Source organism: Ursus arctos, unplaced genomic scaffold (assembly GCF_023065955.2).
Source record: "Ursus arctos isolate Adak ecotype North America unplaced genomic scaffold, UrsArc2.0 scaffold_6, whole genome shotgun sequence".
NCBI lineage: Eukaryota > Metazoa > Chordata > Mammalia > Carnivora > Ursidae > Ursus > Ursus arctos.
In genome coordinates, this window is record NW_026623078.1 from 22427493 (window position 1) to 22448648 (window position 21156).

Consider the following 21156-nt stretch of genomic DNA (forward strand, 5'->3'; position numbering starts at 1 on the left):
GAAGGGGCGTAATAGTCTCAGCTGTGGGATTCTGGGGTCACAGTGACATAGAAGAAAGTGTTAGGAGCTCAAGATGCACACATTCATTTGGAGTCAACATTCACATTGACATAAACTCTTTGCAGTCACCCAACGGCTCAGCACTTTGCAACTAAAAACGGTCAATTAAATGCCATCATATGAGGTGGGCGAGAATAGAGAAATCACGAAAGAAAGGGTACGACACTGTAACTCCCCATTCCTCCTCTCATAATTCTTGTGGTTGACTTCTGAACATCTTTCTTCTGCTGAGGTTTGTCTGGGCACCCATCACGGTAATCACACTGCTCTGGCCTCTGCTTCAGGATAGGTGTGTGAACCAATCTCGTCACGTTACAGAGGAAGCGTCTGCGAGGACATCTGATAGAACTTCCGTTCTTGTGAACAAAGCAAAACAAACAAACAAATGGCTAACCACCCCTTCTCCTCTGGACTTAGTTGGGTGTGAATCTGATGCCTGCAGCTGCTGTGGCCGCCAGGTTGAAGGCGGAGCGAGCCCACAGAAGGAGGCAGCGCCAAGAAATCCCAGGAGATCGGAGTTGTCACAGTGTCTTATTTATCTCTGTATTTTCCAAGCACCCAACATGGTGCTATGTACATAGTAGAGGCTCCATATACATTTGTTGAATTAATGAATAAATACATGACAATAAAGTATATTTTAAAAGCAATCGTCAGGCTTTTGAAGAAAACACAGATATTGAATGAGTAAATAAACATGTAGAGAATGAAGCGTAGATGAATATTCAGCCATCATAAATAGAGAATGGTATAATATTTAGCCCTAGAAATCGAGACTGGATGCGTGATACAATTTTCGGATAGAACAGAGTTTTGGTACAAGTGACTAGGAGCACTGAACACCCTAATTTGTGTGCTCCAATTATTGCGTTTAGTTCAGTATAAGAGATTTTTTGGGAGCACTTCCTGTATGTGAAACATTGAAGTTAAAAAGGCATTAAAACGTAGTTTTGTTGAGGTGGGTGACGTACAATATAAGCAGGTTTCCTATTCTCTCCATTATCATTTTGCGTGTAGGAATCCAGATTAGAGAAAAGATACGGGATTCCTAAAATAAGAACTGTCAGTGTTTTGAGTGGACAACTAGGGGGCTACGCTCTTGCCCTGGGTTTACAATCAGCCCTCCTGGGAGCAAGATGACAGAGCTCCTTTTTATCTGCATGACTTAGGTTCCAATTCGTTTGTACCAGCTCGAGAGTGTGTGCACATCTCCCAGCTCTGCGTTTGGGTCTTCATGTGAGTCACATGAAATCAGCCACGTGGGAGTATTTAAACCACAAAAATGGACAAAATCAGGGCTTTTCAGAGGGCTGTTTTACCAGCACGCTGCTGGTTCCAACATAGCGGGTACGAAGGCCAATTTACTGGGATGGCAGAAACCCTCTCAACACGAAGCACTTAGCTCTGAGAACACAGCCGTGTGATAAGGCCAATTCCCTAAGCTCTAAGCTCTTAAAGACAAGGACCTTCTGTGCCCCCCTCCCCCATTATGCCCATCAAAGTGCTTTTTGGATAACAGATGCTCAGTATACATTTGGTTTCTTGAAGTAGACTGGTGGCATGATTTCTATTCCAATTTGAGGTACAGACCAAAAATTAGAGTATTTCCTCATTTGTTATGACTAGCATATTTGTAGAACAGTGACAATAATCAGACTAATATTGATACAACAGTTTTTATAGTGATTTCAAATTTATTCAAGGGCTTTCAAATTCGTTTTATCATTTTAGAATCCCTACACGGCTGACAAGTTAGATAGGGCAGACTTGCATGAGGTTAAATAAGGTCTTTCAGCTTCCCAGCTTTCGGGAGTGCTCTGATGGCTTTGTAACTACTTTGTTGTTCCCTGTGTCCTTACTTTAGGAGGCTACATGGCTGTGATAAAGTGTTACCACCTTAAAAGTTCGCTGTTTCTTCCCTATGGCTCAGCAGTGTTTCCAGGCTTCCCTTTGTACCTTACCACCTCTGGCCACAGAAGAACCAGCCAATAGAGTTGCTCCTCTCCATAATTCCGGGTTGGGAGGCTGCATTTTGGCAGAAAGGAAATCATCACTGATTATTTGAGTGCCAGTTGCTTGAATTCTGGCTAATGATAGATGTAAATTTGAGGAAGCCTTCAGAAAAATTTAGAAAGCTGTCTATTCCTAAATTATCTCAGCTCTTTTGAATGGCATTTAGACCAACAAAGAGAGGGAAAGGAAAATTGAGGAGGGGTGTTTCCTGTGCTCTCTCTCATTGTCTTCAATATTAGTTGCCAATTTATTTCCCATGCAGGCAAGAGCCACCTAAGTGGCTAATATTACAATAAACTAAGCAACCAATATTCAAAAAAAGAATAATTCTTCACCCAGAAGTTACATGTTAGTAGCTTGTAGACTCGGGTAAGTCCCCAAACGCTTTTTGCTTAGCCCATGTTGTGTTTTTAAACATTATTTTCCCAAACATTTAAAAATTCTAAAGTTGACCCCAAAATCTGTTTTCTGAGTTTTTATTGATTGATTGATTTTTAATTGCTCAGCCAGGCTTGGCCTACGTGCCTGTGAGAGCTGAAGGCTAATTCAAAAGTAGCCAAATGGTCAGATACCTCTGCGCTTTCCTTTCCCCATAGTTTTTACCACTCCTGATGGTATTGTTACATTCACACACAAGCCACTTCATCCATTTGTTCTAGTTAGGCCCAGGACATATTTGAATATGCAATATTGATGGTGATTTAAAATTCTAATTGAAGTGTATTTTCACTTTCAGAACATTCATCCATTCCAGCATCCCCTTATTTACTCACCCTGTGAACGCCCTCGTGTACTAGGCTTTGACAATGCAGAGAAGGCAGTGAGTGAGGTGGTCTTTCCCCTTCTGGAGCTTATGGCATATGGGAGCACAGACAAACAAACAAGTCATTGGAAACCCACAGGTGATATGCACTATAACAAAGGTACAACAGGCCATGGAGTGGGCACTGGCAAATTCTCTGAGGAACGAGGTGGGAATCAGGAACACTGCTAAAGAAGAGGTGATCAAGGGTGATTCTTGTGGAGTACTCTCTCTGGAACCTCTTGAGTGGACAAGTAAGGAGGAACATTCTAGAAATAGAGAGATGTGTGCAGGAAGACCATGGACTTTTTTCAGAATGTGATAGTCTAGAGTCTCTTGGGCTTGAACATCCTGAAATCACGCCTCGTTGGGTTGGGAGAACTATGTCCTGCGAAAGCTCTTCAGTCTCTGTGTCCTCCAAGAAGAGCTGTACTTATATCTGGAGCTAGTCTTCACATTTCTGGACTAACAGCTATTGTCTGTTTTCTATATCTAAGGCCTGGTCTTCCCATTCAAGGTCTATAGGGCACAAAAGATAGGCAGTGCGGAATATGAGCCTGTGAAGAGCTCCTGGCTCAGTGCTCTCAGTGACAAATGGCCAAGGACAGAATTTCCCAGGATTTCCTTCTCTTTTTTACTGTCAGTGGATGGTGGTTTCAGATGGGCATCTGTTCTATGAACATCTATAGCGTCTGATTGTCATCCTAAGTTGGTAAAAATGACAGGAATAAATCTATATGCCTGTTAGCGGTAGGTGCTCAGTAAATGTTTATAGAATAAATGATTATGAAAGACCTTGCCAAATCGTATAAAAATGGCTCTGAACCATGTCATATTCTTCTGTGACAATAATGATCAGCATTCCACAACTAATTTCAAGAAAACAATGTCGGCAAAAAGTTAGCTAGTTAATTTTGGAGACCAAAGAACAGTACCGCAAAAACAGCAGTAATTTGGTAAACGTTTATTGTATATTTGCTGATAACTTTAATGTTGATTTTACTATCATGATATGAATGGTAAACTTAATGACTAGTGGAATAGTCACATAATGAAACTAATAAACAGAAGTTAAATAAATAAAAAAATTTAGATAGAAATAAAACTTAAAATTTAAAATATTTTTCAAATATTAGTTCTTATTTGCCCTATTTATTGAATATCTATGTGTGGAATATTTCTTTTTATATTTACAAATGTGGAGACAAAGCCAGTTGTATGCAGAATGTTCCTTCACTAATACCCTACTTCTGATTTGCTATCACCATACATATAATGCCTCTTCTTGTGAAACACATAGAAACCATATGCATACTTTCCTCCTCACTTAAAAAGTTTTGCCTTTGCTGATGAAATAGATGCAAATTTTCTCATTATGTTTGGAGTCTGTCCTCTTCTTATTAATTTCCAAAATTCAACACTATTTTAATCCAGCCTGGCTGCAAAACGTCTAACTTAGAAGTGGTTTAAAAGTGATCCAGCTACGAACCGCTCAAAAAGAGCACAGAGGTTTACCTTTGGAAAAATAGCATTTTATATACAAAAACCATTGTAGCCACAACAGTACTTCATGAGACACACAGGCAGAATATGACTGCATTCAATTTGCATGCAGGTGGTGAACCTCTGAAGTGGTATTAAGGGATGGGCCTGGGTGGATTAATTTCCAGTCTTTGATATTCATTAACTCCAGCTTCAGAAAAAATACAAGGAGATGACACAATTACCCTCAGAGCTTCACCCGTGAGCAGCAGCTTTACAATCTCAGGTTCATAATGCCATCCTGATTGATCAAAAAGGGGCATACACCTTTGGTCAGAGGTGAAAAAGTATACGGGCTTAACGACGGCAATGATGGTGTTTGATTTGGGGACCGTCAATCCCACTCTAGAAACACTTAGCAAAACAGTCATCATTCTTTATTCTCTAAGCCACCTGTCAATAGCTGGCCCTCCATGGTTTTCAGTAATTCTCTGCCAAGCAAAACCTATTTTTGGCCTAAAGGTAATGACGGCCAAGGTACAATGCTCATATCATTTGAAGAAGCCAGCATTTAGTCTCATCGTTCTATTTCTATTTATAGACCGCAAAACCTTTGAAGAGAGATCCTTAGGAAACACTTCAGTAAGTAGGAACATTTTCCCATTGGAAGGCAGGACAGAGGTCATCAATCCGTCTCAAATTCCTTCTGGAACAAGGTGGCAGAAGGAAGCTACAGAAAGACAGTGTGAGGGGGAGGAATGAGCTTGCAGTTATCTAAGAAGTAGCAACGACCGCCTGACGCTTGTTTACCTCTGGAGCTTCAAAGATTTCCGGGTCATGATGTATGGCTGGAGGAAAGATGGCTACCAAGTCCCCCTTTCGCAAACAGTAGTCCTGCGTCTCTGAATGCAGAGTCAAATCCTCTTGAACAAAACGAATGATGCTTGAAAATGAGCATAGTCGTAAAACCTCGAGAACGGTGCTTTCTGAAGGACACAAGCAAGCAACAGCTTATTAAAATATGACTGCTCCTGCACAGTGCTGTCCATCTGCCATTAAGCTCATTACCAATAGCTTTGATTGAAAAGGGAACCCTCTCCTAATCAGTTCCGTTGAGCACCAAGGGGGAGCCGTGGTGGTCTTGGACCACCAGAGCAAGGAGGAGGCGGGGGAGACGGCTGTGACCTGGCCCCAGTCACAGACAGAAAGCTGCTGTGCTGTACTTGGGCTGAAGTCATTAGCTGGGATTTTTGTAGGAAGGAAAGGTTTGCAAGGGAGAAATGCTGTGTGATAGGCATAGCCATTGGGCATTAAACCCATCTCCCAGCCGAAGAACACTGCTGGTGGGTTATTTCACCACCCTTCAGAACAGCTACATCTTTAAAGCCAGGCTTAGGCATTAATAACCACTTAGGCAGTTAATAGTAAAGTAATTGTAGTAGTGCTTTCTGCGATGGCTTAACACTTAATTTCTTTTATGCTAGCTGTAAATAAAATGTGGGTGAGCATTTGTTGGAAAAATTTCAAAGAAAAAAAGACTTTCACAGGATTCAGAAGAAAACCATATTTTCCTCAGCATCCAGGGAAAATAACAGCCACCGTCATAACCTGGAAGATTCCAGAAGCTGAATGTCCTTGCTTTCCCAGTGGCCTTCACCTTTTGCTCCTAGCACGACAGATTTTATGGCTAATTTCCGGCAATTTATCCTGGCAGTTTGAGGAGGAATTCCTTTGGGAATAATATGCATAATTTGCATAAATCATTCTGATAGCATGCATATCAGCATGTAGCTCCTGTCTAGGTCTGCATCTCTGCCTTCATAATCAAAACTGACTATGTTTTCACCAGCGTGAATGGGGCCTAGAATATAAAGCTTGATTCTTTCTAATCAGCAATGTGAAAAAGAGCTCCAAATCGAGCGGTTTTTCCCCTTTCACATGGTAACAAATGGTTGTGTTTATGGCTTGCAATTTAGAATCACACACACACACACACACACACACACACACACACATACACACCCTACTTTCTTAGTATTCAGCAAAGCTCAGAAACACAGAGTACTCAATTATTCGATTATAGCAGTGCACTGGTCAGGGAGGGCTTGCATCAGCCAAAAAAGAAAAATAAATGCTATTTCACTAAAACTGAAATCTACGCACAGCTTGCACAGGGATATCAAGTAGCTTTGGGTGCCTTCTCCCAGGACATTTCTGCCCCAGCGTGCCTTTGTCTAAAGAAATGAGGCTGCGGTCCCCTCCGTGTGGCCAGTGTGTGATTCAATGTGACGTACAGTGAGGCTGTGCATATTCCTTTGGACTGCCTTCATTATTATAATCAGGCAGAGTCAAATCGGTTTGTTGGTGATGAGGCCAGAAGAGAACTTTGGTTTCGGAACATGGACTCCACTGCAGATAGCCACAAGGCAGCTGACACGACGGATTTCAGCTGGCAGGACACCAGTGACCAACATTTCTGCGGTGCAAGGCGAGGGTCGGCTTCCCATGTAGTGCTGCTGGCTCTGCTAGCTCACCAATGGCACAGCATCATTTTTGCTTGTGGTGTGAAATGGTAGCTGACATGTGCAGCAGTGCTGTTCCCCCAAGTCCAGTAGGGGTGTGGGAAGAAGCGATACAAAAGCAAAATCATCGTGGGGTGGCTCTGTGACAGGGCGGGCATTTACCAGTCCGAACAACACGGTCCCATCTGATTGGCCGACGGGCTCGAGGGAAGCATGGCAGCTTGTGCCCACTGCGGGATCGCAGATGACAATTGGGCAAGCATATCTTATGCAGAAGTTAATCACAATAATGGAGCACAAAGTGTGGCTTAGCGGTCAGATCGCAAATGACAAATCTGTTTTACCTTCCAGGACCGGTTATGTGTGCAAGACGATGTTGGCTCTCGCTCTGAGCGATCATGCCGATAATCATTAGATGACAAAAGTAATGAGTTGCATTATTATCAACAATGGAGAGGGGGGCTTCCGTGGCTCTCTGCGTTACAACATACAGACACAAAAGCCAGCAGCTTTTCCACCAGCCCCAGTAAGAGCGCGGGCAGAGCTATATGTTGAGAAGAATGACAACTGCACAATAAAAAAATTGCAGCCTCTACTTGTAGTTGTCATAGTTGAGCAGACACCAGCCAGTGCCACTGACAGACCAGCTGGGCCCTGGGAGGACTTCCATGCTGCACCAGGAGGCACAGTAAATTATCCTGCGCGGTGAGCAACATCTGTTTCTGCGCGAGTGCCGAACAAACAAGGCAATTTAAAACATACCAAGGGATAACCAAGCAACAAATGAACATGACCCTCATTTTTCCCCCCTTCTCACACACGAGGTGTTAAACTTCATTGTGCAAGCACTCCACGAAAGAGAGGCCAGGTTGGTATTTGATAAGGTGTTGTCAGAGAGATTTTACATATTTCCAAAATGGAAAGAAAAAGCTTATAGTATTGTTATTCTTAGAATCTTCCTTCCCCCTGCTATCTTCATTTCTTTTATACCAAAGCTAGCACTCAGTTCTCAATTCGCTCTAGAATTAAAAAAAAAAAAACTTTCCATATACTTATAAATATTCAGTCTTTAAACCTAATTTGCTATACTTAGTTCACATGCCTTCAAGCATTTGTCTTCCAATTTCCACTGAATAAATGCGTACTAATGAGAACTAGAGCAAGCTGCTGAGGCAGAGCTGGGTGACTTGGGTCTGGCCTGCCACCAGCTTGTGATAGGCGGGCAAATTGAGTTAAAATGAAAAGTCTTGTCAGCTGAAATTCAACATGGTAGCCAAACAGCAAGCTGTCAATCATCCAGCCAAAACAAGGGACTGTAGGTAATAAAAGGTCATTGTGATCATTAGTGCACTTGGCTTTCATATGCAAGTTAATTTTAATTAAACATGATCTCTATCTGTAAATGTTTTATAAAACTTACTGTGCATAATGGATTGTTAATTTATACTAACATTTAGCAGGTAATAGGACCCTCTACTTATTAAATGCATCGTAGAGAAACGGCTATCAAGAATGCAAATATTTTGCGGATAATTTACACCAGGCACCACAAGGCGCCAACCATTGCGATTGTGACGAAGATAAGGCTGCCTGTGTTTTATGAAGAACTGAGCTTTACTAACCGGTGTACAGGAGGAAACTGGCTTACGGAATCCCACCATGAATTTACAATTCAGAGCCGGAACTACCTTCTTCACCTGGCTAGGACAGATCTGTTTCTCTTTTCTGGATCTAAAAATATTCTGATTAAAAATATTCTGATTAAGTATCCCTCCTGAGCAAAAAGCTGGGGAATGTGTTGAGCTAAGATGCTTTACCATGTAACTGTGAAGGAAAATGGCAAACGAAAGATGTGCCAGTAGAAAAAGGCATGTGCACGTTCTCTTTTGCCCTCAGATCTCCATTCTGGCTGTAATAATCGACAGATGATTCTCATTTGCAGATTTAAAGCATCGAAGCAGCGCATGGCAATCAATAATGCATGTAACGATGCAAACACAAATAAGCACATCCAAGTTTCTGCCTCACACTTAGGCCATGTCTGTATATGTGGAATGAATGTACTGTGACATGGCCAGGCTGTTAATTTGGGTCATCTTAATGATTGGTGCAGACTGTCACACCATCTGATTAGCCATGGTGATCAGTGGACAGCAGTGATGGCTGGAGCGGAATGGACAGCCAGGCCCCGCCGCGCACCACTGGGGCCGAACACGTGGGCGGTCTCACAAAGGTGGACGAGAAGGGGGGAGAGGAGGATCTGAGGGCTGCGGTCTAGAAGGTGTAAAGAAATGGAGTGAGGCTCCAGATGTGTGTGCATTTTTACATGACTGCCTTTAAGACAGGTGAGAGGGCAAATTAGAAATTATAATAATCACGGATGCTGGGTTGAGCGTCCGATTCTTGGTTTCGGCTGGGGTCATGCATGATCTCAGGGTGGTAGGATTGACCTCGTGCCAGGCTCCCTGCTCAGTGGGGAGTCTGCTTGAGATGTTCTCTCTGCCCCTCCCCCTGCGCATGCTCTCTCTCTCAAATAAAGAAATTGTAATAATCAGATAACTTAAAGCAAGTGACTAATGTTTAGCTCAACAACTGTATTTTAAATAAAGTTAAGAGTAAATCTGAGTTGGTATAAATGTCTACTGTCACTCTGCATTGCAGATACAACCTTTGGTTTCCTGTTAAAGTATATAGAAAAGTAAATTTAACATTTATATGTTCAATAAATGTTTATTAAGGTCCTACTCTGTTCAGGGCCCCAGACACTGCTACTGGTTAAAAAAAAAAAGAAAGAAAAAAGAAAACACAGCATATGGATTTGGCCTTCATGGACACTGTCAAAGTAGTTCAAAGTTGGGAGGTGTGTATAAACAGGAATGCGGCACAAGATCCTAGAGAGGATTCTGCACAATTTCTGAGTAGATACCTCTAAAGATGGCATTCAGAAAGCCCATTTTAGTAGAAAGTTATTTTTGGTACTGAGCTGAACTTTCCCTCCTTTTAATTTCTTCCCTTTCAAAAAGACAAGGGCAAAAAAAAAAAAAAATTCTAATCCCTCTTCCACGTGACAGCCCTTCAAAAATATTTAAAGACAACCATCATGTCATTTTTAAATCATATGTCAGAGACAACGTGGCCTTCAGTCTTTTGACATCCTGGATGAATTCAATTAGCCAGCCTGCCTCTCAGAAGGTGGCAAAAGTGGGTGTGGTGTTTCAACTAGAAATGTAGAGACGAACCACCTTGTTTACCTTGCATACCAGACTTCTATTAATGTTTTGTTGGAAGCAGAGGAACAACAGATTTTGAAATCATATCACCACTGTCTTGTCTTAAGCTTTCTGATATTCCAGAGGTGACCAGCCCTGGCTGCCCATTAGAATCACCTGAAATGGTTTAAGAAAAAATAAACGCTCCATTCCAGACCAATCGAATCAGTACCACTGGATTAACTAAACCTTTAAATTAGTGGGTTTGAACCTTGGTTGCACATTAGAATCACCTGGGGGAGCTTTTAAAGCCATCAGCCTGCACCCCAAACCAGTGAAATAAGAACGTCTGGGGGTGGGACGAGGTCTGAGTAGTTTTTATGGCTCCCCAGTTGATTTCAATGAGTAATCAAAGTTAAGAACCACTGCTTTAAACCCTTTTCTGCTTAGCCACACGTTTCCTCATCCTATGCTTAGGCAGTTGATGCTTGACCCAAGTACAATTCTTGGCCTTCTCATTGTTTCCCCTCTCAATTCCTGTTTCCCGTAGTCATTGTATCATCTAACCCTCTTAGCTTTGGGCTGAGCTGAAAATCTGATACACATCCAAATCGGCCTTTTTCACTTTTTGACCGATGTCTCCTTACCTAGAAAAATCTCACTGTCTGATCTCTGCTGTACCCCTTTGTGAAAGATACCTTTCCCTCCTTCTCCAGATAGACGTTTCTAAATGAAGAAGAATTTATACCTCCTGAGTATACCTATTGGAAGAGAGGATTTTATTAAATTTACTGTCTAAATTATGTATGATTAAAAAAAATTTATTGGAGAGAGTGTACATGTGCCAGCAGGAGGACGGGCAGAGGGAAAGAACCTCAAGCAGACTCACCACTGTGAGAGGAGCTGGATGTGGGGCTTGATCTCACGACCCTGAGATCATGACCTGAGCTGAAATCAAGAGTCGGACGCTTATCTGATTGAGCCACCCAGGTGCCCCTGTATGATTTTTCAAATACACAATTATTTTTAATATTGAGTGAACTTTTTCAAAATAACACCCACAATTGTGATAAACAACCACATTAAGATGTTAATGATAAGGAGAACTGTACGTGTGTGTGTGTGGGGGGGGGATTATAGGAACTCTATCATCATTGTAATTTTTCTGTAAATCTAAACCTATTCTAAAATGAAAAATGTGGGTTTTATTTAAAAAACACCACAAGATTCTGATGTGAACCTCTAGCCACATCCTTACCCTCAAACTCAACTGCATCTGAGAATTAGTGATCCATATCCTTGTAAAACAGTGGCCAAGGTCCTTGGTATAGCTCTGGAGCACTTTCCCCTTAAAGTGACACTATTTATGGGTTAGCATTTAAGTTGGACCCAGCATCAATTTCCGGTTCTGCCACAATCTAGTTGTATGACTTGACTTGGTTAACTAATCTTTCTGAATCTTGTTACCTAATAGTTAAATGAAGATAATAGTACTTGAGGGTTAAATAAGTTAATATATGTAAAGCACACTGCCTACCACATAATAAACTAGTTGTTAATATTGTCATTCATACTGTCTCATCTGGAAATTAAAAATATAGTTAACTCTATCGTCATCTTGTTCAAATGATCTGATCTCGTACATGTGCATATCATGGCTAGCTTTGCTGAATCAAGATACAAAGAATCCCTCTGCCCTCTCAGCTCAGACAATGAAAAAGGACTTCAAGGATTCTGCTACCAGACAAGTCCGAGAGAGAGGCATGGGTGTAGCCAGAAAACCCTTTGCCTCCATGAAAGTTATTTAGCATCCTGATATTTTTCTCATCTGTAAAAATCATGACAAAATAATCACTGCCCTAGTCCCCTGGTATTTTGGCGACGATCACATGAAACAACGTTTGAGTCCATTAAATTGCCTTAAAATTTTGTGGTCATTAATATATTTAATATCGACTACATCTGATACTCATTATTTCTTATTCAAGGATCTTTATCTTTTCCAACTGATCATTTCTTTCTGTTTCTTCCTGCTCACTAATTGCAAACAATGGGCTCAGCAACTTTTGATAGAATTTTGTTGGAGAATCACTGCAGGCTTATAATTCTAGGGCTAAATTTTATAATATATGATCTCCTTTTAAGAAAGTATTGCAAACTTTGCTGAGCTTTGGTTTTGTAGCACCTCCTTTTATTCCAACATCCCTCACTACCGCCATGTGCGCGACTGTTCTCATTTTGGGGATATGTAATTGAACACAACTAGGTGCCTGCAGTTCACCTGAGTTATGCAGTTATTCAGTTCAGAAGTTATAATCCACTTTGACTTATGTTCTTCTTACTTAAAGCAGGTTTGTTTTTTTTCGTGTGTGATGCCCAGAAAGCACGCCTGTGGGGTAAGGTAGACTTGAAATTGCAACCAGCTTGGTTCACAAATAACTGAAAACGAAGAACACACATTGTAGGGATGGCATTGAGAGTAAAGATTATTTTGGTGAGAGCAACAGATGACATATATTGAAGCCATACTTCTTAAGTTACATATATACATCATTTAGGTCAACGTGGAAGTCAGAAGTAGTACTCAGGTGAGATTATTAGTATCCATTTGTCAAAATTCCAATTTTGAGAGCTTCCTCTCCTTGCATTCTCTCTGTCTTATCTTCTCTCTGACTCCTCTCCTCTCCCTTTCCTTTTCCTGCCTTGGAAATGTATCGTTCTAAATCCTACCTCCAGCCCAGGTTTTTCTTTTCGGGAAAACTGAAAAGTTCTTACTTTTCTCTCAGGGTTTCTCAAACTTCCGTTCTAACAGCAACTCTTCCTATTGAGATTTAGGCCCCCACTGACGTTTATCTGCGCCTCATCGTAGTTACTAACTCAGGAATAAGGCACTCATTTCTTTGGCATTCTCACTTTCCTTTCAACCTTACTTTATAATCAATGTATGCTGACATGCAAAATCTTTCTTTAAAAAAAAAATCTTTTTTCTTCTTCCTGGTTAAAAAAACTTCTTCTTACTAGTTATAAAAAAAGCAGCATTCATTTCATGCTTGTGATCTTTTTCTTTATAACACTAAAAATTCAAGATATCTTTCTTTATAAAGAAATGTACTTAGAATACCTAGACCTCTGTCCTGAAGGGCATGAAAAAGGGGAAACACATACACCCACAGCATGGGGTACACTGTAAATATCTAATCCTGTAAATTTTCCCTTTGTACGTATAGTTCATACTCTTCTGATCTAGAGAAATACTCACAATTGAACTATAACTAGATGCAGAGGTTGTCTGTTGTGTAACTGATTCGTATACAAATTTGTTTCAATCTGCATAAAACTGTCTATCTCATGTAAGAAAATATGCACATGATTTTCTAGATTAAATTCTCATAATGAACCACACTGGCCTCTGCTGGTAACCAAGGTCACGATGAACAGACGTCCACCTTTCCTAGATTGCTGAACGTGCTGCCTTTATCCAGGTAGGTCTACACTCTCTTGGGGTCGTTATTGTTCATTTGTTGATGAGAAGGGAGCCATAAATTCATGAGGGCTCCAAGCATGAAAATCTCTAGCTCTAGTTATGGACTTAAACGGACCTAAACTATAGCTCTGGAACTTGCCATTTCTTCTGGTCAAATAAACTTAAACATTTCTGTTTCAATGCCGTCATTTTAAAATGATCTTTTCTTTCAACAAGACACTGAGAGTAAGAAGAGAGTTGATGAATTTCAATTACATTTTTAAAAGTAATAACTGTGTACAGAATACAAACACTTATTCCTTTTATTTGCTTTACTTCCCAGTAGGCATCATCTGATTCAAAAAATACCACTGAAATCACTTGAATACATGGGAAAGCAACCTTGATTTTCATAGAACTAGAAATCTTCTACCCTGAAAATACTGCGTATCCATGTGAAGTTACTGCCCAGAATTTTATGCAATTTTTTTGGATTTGTTCACCAATAATTCTGCAAAGAAAACCGAAATAATATTTGTATTTTAATAATGTTGGGATTATTTTCTTTCACCAAGCAAATATAAAATGACTTTGCTAATGTACGCTAAAAGCAACAAACTAGAAAGTGACACATCTATCCCAATTGGTTGAACAAGCTGACCAACTGTCAGTACAAGACAAGCTTCCTGCTATTGTCTCTGATGGGTCTTAGCTTACTCAGTGGGAACATTCTCTAGAACACATGGGCCATTCCTTTTAATGTTGCCCAATAGTCAACACTACTCAAGATCTGTAAGTTCTTTGCTCCCAGAAGTTCCTATCAAAGAACATGGAACACACTTAAAAGATAAACAATTGAGGCCAACATAGGCTAAAATACTTGCCTACATTATCAGAGGAGTGAAGCAACAGAGATATATAAAGACTTACTCTTACATGCGTCCAAAGGGTCTTGGGTTATTGTATAGTAAAGAATACCGCAGGGGGAAATGTCAATATTGGAAGCGACAGAGAATAACTCATTGATATGGAATTTAACCTGAGGAGTTAAAGTTTATTCACATAAAGACATGAAGCATCTTATCAAAGCCAGTAAAGGAGAATGAAATCCATTGTCATCAAAAGCTCACGTCACTGGCGTACAGGTCTATGTAGAAATGGAAAAATGAGTCAACTCCTGACCTCAAACATATTTGAAATAGTGACCATGCAAATCTCACGAGTCAGTGAATATTTTATAAAATATTGACATTTCACATGGAGTAATTAGTAGCTGTTTCTTCTTTTCCTCCCCGTCTTCCTTTTTTTCCTACCTTCTTCCTCCCCACTCTCTGCGTCCCTGTTCCCCCCCCCCCCCCCCCGCTGCCAACTACATTTAAATCAAGAAGTTCCAGTGGAAATCACTTCTACTACATTTTTGAGAATCCTACACTTCCAGCTGTATAAAACATCCTAACCTCTGCCCGAAAATATAGACACCATCTTAGGGAAGAATAAATACATCTTGTACACAAGTTGCCTTTCAGAAATACTTTCTTTTTCAATCCCCAAATGCCTCTCTTGTCAAGATAGTGTAGCAGTGTTTGGGAAGCGTTAGCACACCAACAGATGCTCAGAATCAAATGACTTAATGGGCATAAACTTTTTTTTCAAATAATTGCAAAGCTTTGGGTTAGCCTTTTGCATACCTTGCATAGTTAATTACCTAGGCCTTAATGTTTACATGTAATGAGAGTATCTACAGCTATAAACTACATAATTTATAATTGATGTAAATGGGTGTTATTATGTCAATTAGGCAGCTGTGTCCTCCACCTCTTGGTAAACAGCTTTGAGTGATAAACTGAGTTTGCAGAGAGGTACCTTCTTTTCTTCATAACAGATAAAAATAAATTACCTAGGTAGACCAGGCTGTCCAATTGTTCTCTGGTGAGGTGGATGGGAAATCCAGACCCTTTCTTTTGACCTGTTGACTGCAGCAAATGGTCAATTTCGTCACGTAGCACTGCCATAGCTTCTGGGTGCTGTAGGAGGTAATACACAGCCCAGAACGTAGTTGGAATAGTGTTTGTCACAGAAGCCCAGAGAAAGCCTAAATGATGTGCTGGGAGAAAATAAGTGAAAAGGAAGATTAATAGCGTTTATTACACTGATTAGATTTGCAGTGTGCTAATTAAAAGATGTTAGGACACAGACCCAGCCAAGGATCAGTGCATGCTAATGAGGACCAATAGGCTTCTGAAGTCTAATTTTCTGCTTAATGAGAATAGTTTAAAATGTAATGTGCGCGTGGGGGGTGGGGAGGTGGGGGACGAGATAAGAGGAGTAAATGCAGCTTAGTTATACTCTTTCTCATTATCTCCATTAAATATCTTGTTTTACCACCTCAGCAAAAAAAAAAAAAAAAAAAAAGAAAAAAAGAAAAGAAAAGAAAGAAAAAAAAATCAATTATCACAGAGGGTTGTTTCAGAGTAAAACATTTTATCATTAGCCAATTAGAAAGAGCATAAAGATTTTCAAGGTCACCATTTTGTCTTTTTATTTCAAAGGTCTATTGTAAATTATTTTATTTTAGACAAGTAATCATTCAGAAGTTTCTTACCTCCTATTTCAAAGTCCTCAAGCGTATAGTATTTCTCCAGGATATCTTGCCTCCTTTGAACAACTTCTGACCATTCTTGTGTCTTAGCTAAGTGTTCTGATGTCAAGCATGTTATAAGTTTCTTTCTAATAGACTTGACATTTCCTAGAAGCTCTATGGGTATGTCTGATATTAAATATGGGAATTTGTCATCGAATTTCAAGAAATCATCTCTTAGCTCAGTAATAAATTTTTTCCGATTGCCAGCAAGAGATTTTCCATATATGGTTGTGAACGTGACCTCAAATATTACTGAGCTGCAGAACGTCAACAGGTTTGCTGTGTCCCAATTGGTGGTTTTTAATAGCTGGAGTTCAAAAACTTGTTTTAAATTCTGCATCATGTTTTCTGTGAGTATATCCAAAGATGTCCCTCGTAAAAGATGATAGCAACCATGAAGGTCATCGTTCAGGTCATCATTGGTTGCCAACTTTTCGATGCCAAATACTTTCCTTAATAGTTTATTAGTGAATATCCGAAAGCTTAATTTGTGACTTTTCATTACTGACTGGTACTGAAAAGGGTCCAGGATAAATGTTATATACTTTCCTAAAAGAAATAAATGAGAATATGAGCGCGGTTGGGAGCAAAACAAACAAACAAAATACCCGAAATTTGAAAATATTTTAATCAAAATTACAAAGACCTTAATAACTAACATCTAGGAAGATGCAAACTTTAATAAAAATCTATATGTTCAGAGTCCCCACATGTTTCCTTTAAAAATGCAAGGCAGTGGGAGAAACTCTCATATTCTTAAGTTCTGAAGGACTTTTAAAAAGATACTTTTTAATTTTCATTAAATATCCAAATATTTAAACTACTCTTGAAAATCCTCAGAATCCTTTGACTTAAATATTTCTCATATTTTCCCTAAAAATACAAACAGAAAACAAACATCAAACAAACAAATCAAATTACTATTTACATTTCACAGAGAGCCATTTCATACTTGATATCATCTTAGCTTTGGTTGGATATGATAATTTCAACTCAGACAAACAAAGATGTGGTATGAAGCAGACACTCATGAATTAATGTTTAGTGTGACACTAATACCAAATCACAAATGCCAGCATTTTCTTATTTATAGATGAGAAAATAGTGGTTCATAGAGATTTAGTAGCATATCCAAGGTTACCTACTGATCTGTGACTAAGACAGGACTCCAAATGAGAGTCTGTCCATTCATGCATTGTGAATGGACATTCATTCCTATAGTCAACATTTACGGAGTTTCAGATACTCGTTTGGATCTCTTTCTTCTTAAGATAAAAAGATGTAAAGAAATAATTCTAGCAGAGGTGTGAACACAAGGTAAGGGAAGCAGAAAGGGAAATCTGCTTTGGTCTGCCCAGAGTTACCTATCAGCAAGTGTTCTTTGAGGTGGTGACATTTGGTCTTCTCATAGATCAGTGTTGTCCAAACTTACCCAACTAAAGGACACAGGGTGCTGGTCATAAATACAGATTCCTGCCTGCTTCTGATTCCTAAGGTTGAGACGTGGGACCTACGAGTCTTTATTTTTGACAGGGGTCTGAAGTGATTAAAGGCAGCCGAATGAGGAACATAATCATACTTTGGTAGGGCTCTCAAAACCGGTGGAACCTTGGAGAGCTCCCAGCTCTCCCCTGCTCCCTCCAGAGCCTGCACAGGAAGTCACTCCCCATGCGCTGTTCTTTTCCTTACAGGGTGCTGATTTCTTCTCACGAGAATGCTGTTTTAAGACTCCTGATTATAAGTATTATGCAAATAGTATTTCATAATGGCATTTAATCAATCTTTCTTTCCAAAGAACACAAATGAAGTTCAGATGATCCTACAAACTGTAATGCAACTGTAACGCAATTGCCTTCTAGAAAACAACTAGTAGACATTAAAGTTGTAGGATCATTCACACTTTCCTCTTCATTTTATCATTCCTCTGTGTGTGTGTATGTGAGTGTACTTTCTTAGACCAACAACGCCTCACTTGTTATTTATTGGTAGCTCAAGCGTCATAGAAATTAAATTCAATGTGTTACAGGGTTTAGAATAAAGTTTTGAATAATTTTCAACCTAATTCTTGAAACAGGATAAATGTGTTCTTGTTTTACAATTTTAAAGCAATTTAAGCTTTTAATATACATTCACATACATGTGCTATGATTTTTTTTCTAAAAATAAATCCTATGTCTTGAATTTTATTCACCATATTTCTCCTTGATTTATTTAATAAGGTGGGCCAATCTAGGAATGAGGGTAAAGCTAGAAGTGGCTATTCATTCTGGTCAGATCCCAAAGCTGCATCTATAAAGTAAGCTGGATTTTTTCCCCTTAGGGAGAGCAAAAAGGACTCAACTGGATTGGAGCATATTTTATGACACCTGCTTTACCATAGCATCTTAATTAAATAGAATTGCCAGCATCTGCCTGACAAATAATTGAAAAAAAAAAGAGTGAATTCTCTCATTTAGCAAAAGAGATAATTTTAGGCAAAAGCTATGTATTTTCACAGGTGGTGATTCATACTTTCCTCCTTTCACCAAATGAGAAGATTTTGCTAAATATCTTTAGGGTTATTTTAAATTAGCCACTAAAATGCAGAGAATGTATAAAAGGTTCAGTTTGTAAAACACACAATTTTTAGGGAATATTTTGAATTTTTCCTACTTATTTTCTACATTCATTAAAATCTAAGTGGAAAGATAAAACTATTTTCAGCCAACACAGCATAAGCTACTGGCCATTGGCCTGCTGAAGTAGAGGCTGTGTGCGTGTGAGGGGTTTTTGTCTACAATTTGTCACAAATACATATACATTCCCCTCTCTCTTCCCCTCGGGGGTAAGGATATGGGAAGCAACTATGAGATTTATTTCAACTAAAAGAAATAAAAGCTAAATGTAGAAAAACTGGTTCCAGTTAGCAGCCAATTATTAATAGTTTTTTTTTTCTTTAATGAGTGGTTATTGCATATAGGTTCTTTTTAAAAAAATCGTTACTGATTAGTTAAAATGAATTTATTTGTAGATAAAATTCTCACTCTTCAAGGCTCTTTATACTCCACGATCTGTATTTTCTCTTTCTCATTCTTATTTTAATTTCTTCGACCTCAAGGCATTGTGTTTTATTAACTATCTTTCTGAGTAAGATGCGGATTGCTTTAAAAGTAGACGTTTTGATTTTCTGGATTTTACTTTTCAAGTGGGTTTGGAAGTACTAATAACCCTGGAGATGTTAGTTGGCTTTCCAACTTTTAATCTTCAGTATAAACAATTTAAGCTAAGTTTTCCAAAATTAATATTAATTTAAACCATCTGTCCACCATCTGCTAATGTGAGATGCAAAACCAGAGTTTCTTTGTAATCTTTAATCAGACAGTTAGGAAAACACATATACATTCATAAAATGAATTTAAATTTCTTAACAAAGGAAATCTGAAGTTATTCTGAAGGCCATGTATTCTTGGAGCGAAATTAACTTTTGCTCCAGTGTGATTTTATGTAAATGAATACCAAGTGTCGATAGGCAGCTCGCCTAGTTTACCAAGATCACAAGGTAGAAACAAATCCATTGCCATGTTTCCAAAAGAGAAAAGAATGCTGTCAGTAGTTGATATGCAATATTGATTTAAAGAATTTCAGAGTTTGCCATTGTCTCAAATAGAAATGTCAAAATGGGGCTCACTTCTGCAAAAAAATATAAATATATATAATATGTAATAATGTATATAATATATAATATGTAACATATAAAATCATCTTTTTGAGCAGTAAATTTGAAAGGGGGTCAACATTTTTAAAACTTTTTTTTTTTAAAGATTTTATTTATTTATTTGACAGAGAGAGAGACAGCCAGCGAGAGAGGGAACACAAGCAGGGGGAGTGGGAGAGGAAGAAGCAGGCTCATAGCGGAGGAGCCTGATGTGGGGCTCGATCCCAGGACTCCGGGATCACGCCCTGAGCCGAAGGCAGACGCTTAACGACTGAGCCACCCAGGTGCCCCGGGGTCAACATTTTAAATGTCTTCTTTGCCAATAATTTTATTCTCTTCCCTTTTCAGAGCTGACTGGGGCTTAAGATTTCAACTCTAGCATTCCTGTATAACTTGCACATGATCCTTGACTAACTCAGCAGCCTTTCTACTTCTTTCCAAATGACTTCTTTTAGGAAGGTGGAGCTACAGGATGCGAAGTACATCAGAAAATGTAAAAAAATTAAATCACTCACCCTGATGTCTTATATATATAAAGAGTTTGACATCGGGATGCATATAAATTGAATTTTGACGTTTTCATCTCAGATATTTGGCGCTATACAGCGGCAACATCCGTGGGAATCCAGAACAACTATTTGGAGTATTTACATTTAGAAATGCCTTGTCAGCAAATATAAGATACATTTGGGTTTAAAGAGATTTTCCATAATTATAAGCTTTCAATGTCCATGCTTAGTTTGTTCTTCCAAAGAATTTTTTAGAAGGTCAAGCTGAAAATATTTGTTGGAAAGAGGAATGTGAACCAACTTTGTATTTTCTGAGGATGACCACATTACACGGTCCCCCTCTTATTAGGGAGATTTCACTAGCTGTTGACAATGATGTACGTGGTGCTTCGCTGGCGTGACATCTAGGGAAAACGACTGCCGCACCACCACACAAAACCAATTAGACAACTATTTTCTGCGACAGGTCACGAATTTACGCGGTTTCTCATGAAAAGATGTACCTTTTAATTTCTTTATTAAGATGACATCTGTGTCCCTTGAGACTTTTGGGGATGACAATCATTTGCTCATCATGCAAGAACATACACTAACTGAAATCACATTACGGGACAAGGGTGGAAGACTCTGGTTCCTCGTTTCACATTTTCCAAAGGCGCTATTTTTTGCAAACTGATCATTAGAACCACATACATTAACAGAATATCTTGACAGGAATCTATTCAAACTCTGGTAAGAAGCCAAAGGGAAGTGGTAGTATA

The 21156-nt window shown here is 39.3% G+C and overlaps 1 protein-coding gene across 4 annotated transcripts in view; it reads right to left on the bottom strand.

Moving 5' to 3' along the window:
- LOC113268059 (cytochrome P450 7B1) overlaps positions 1–21156 on the bottom strand; it is a 168400-nt gene that overhangs the window by 8114 nt on the left and 139130 nt on the right. For 2 of the 4 annotated variants that reach the window (XM_026516417.4, XM_057307883.1), the window contains exons 3-5: positions 16154–16741; positions 15449–15655; positions 5168–5343 (exon numbers count right to left, since the gene is read on the bottom strand). In XM_026516417.4, the coding sequence (XP_026372202.2) occupies positions 5168–5343; positions 15449–15655; positions 16154–16741 (971 nt within the window). Of the gene's footprint in view, positions 1–579; positions 2924–5167; positions 5344–15448; positions 15656–16153; positions 16742–21156 lie in introns of those variants that run through there. The other 2 variants (XM_026516420.4, XM_057307884.1) reach the window with 2 other exon arrangements.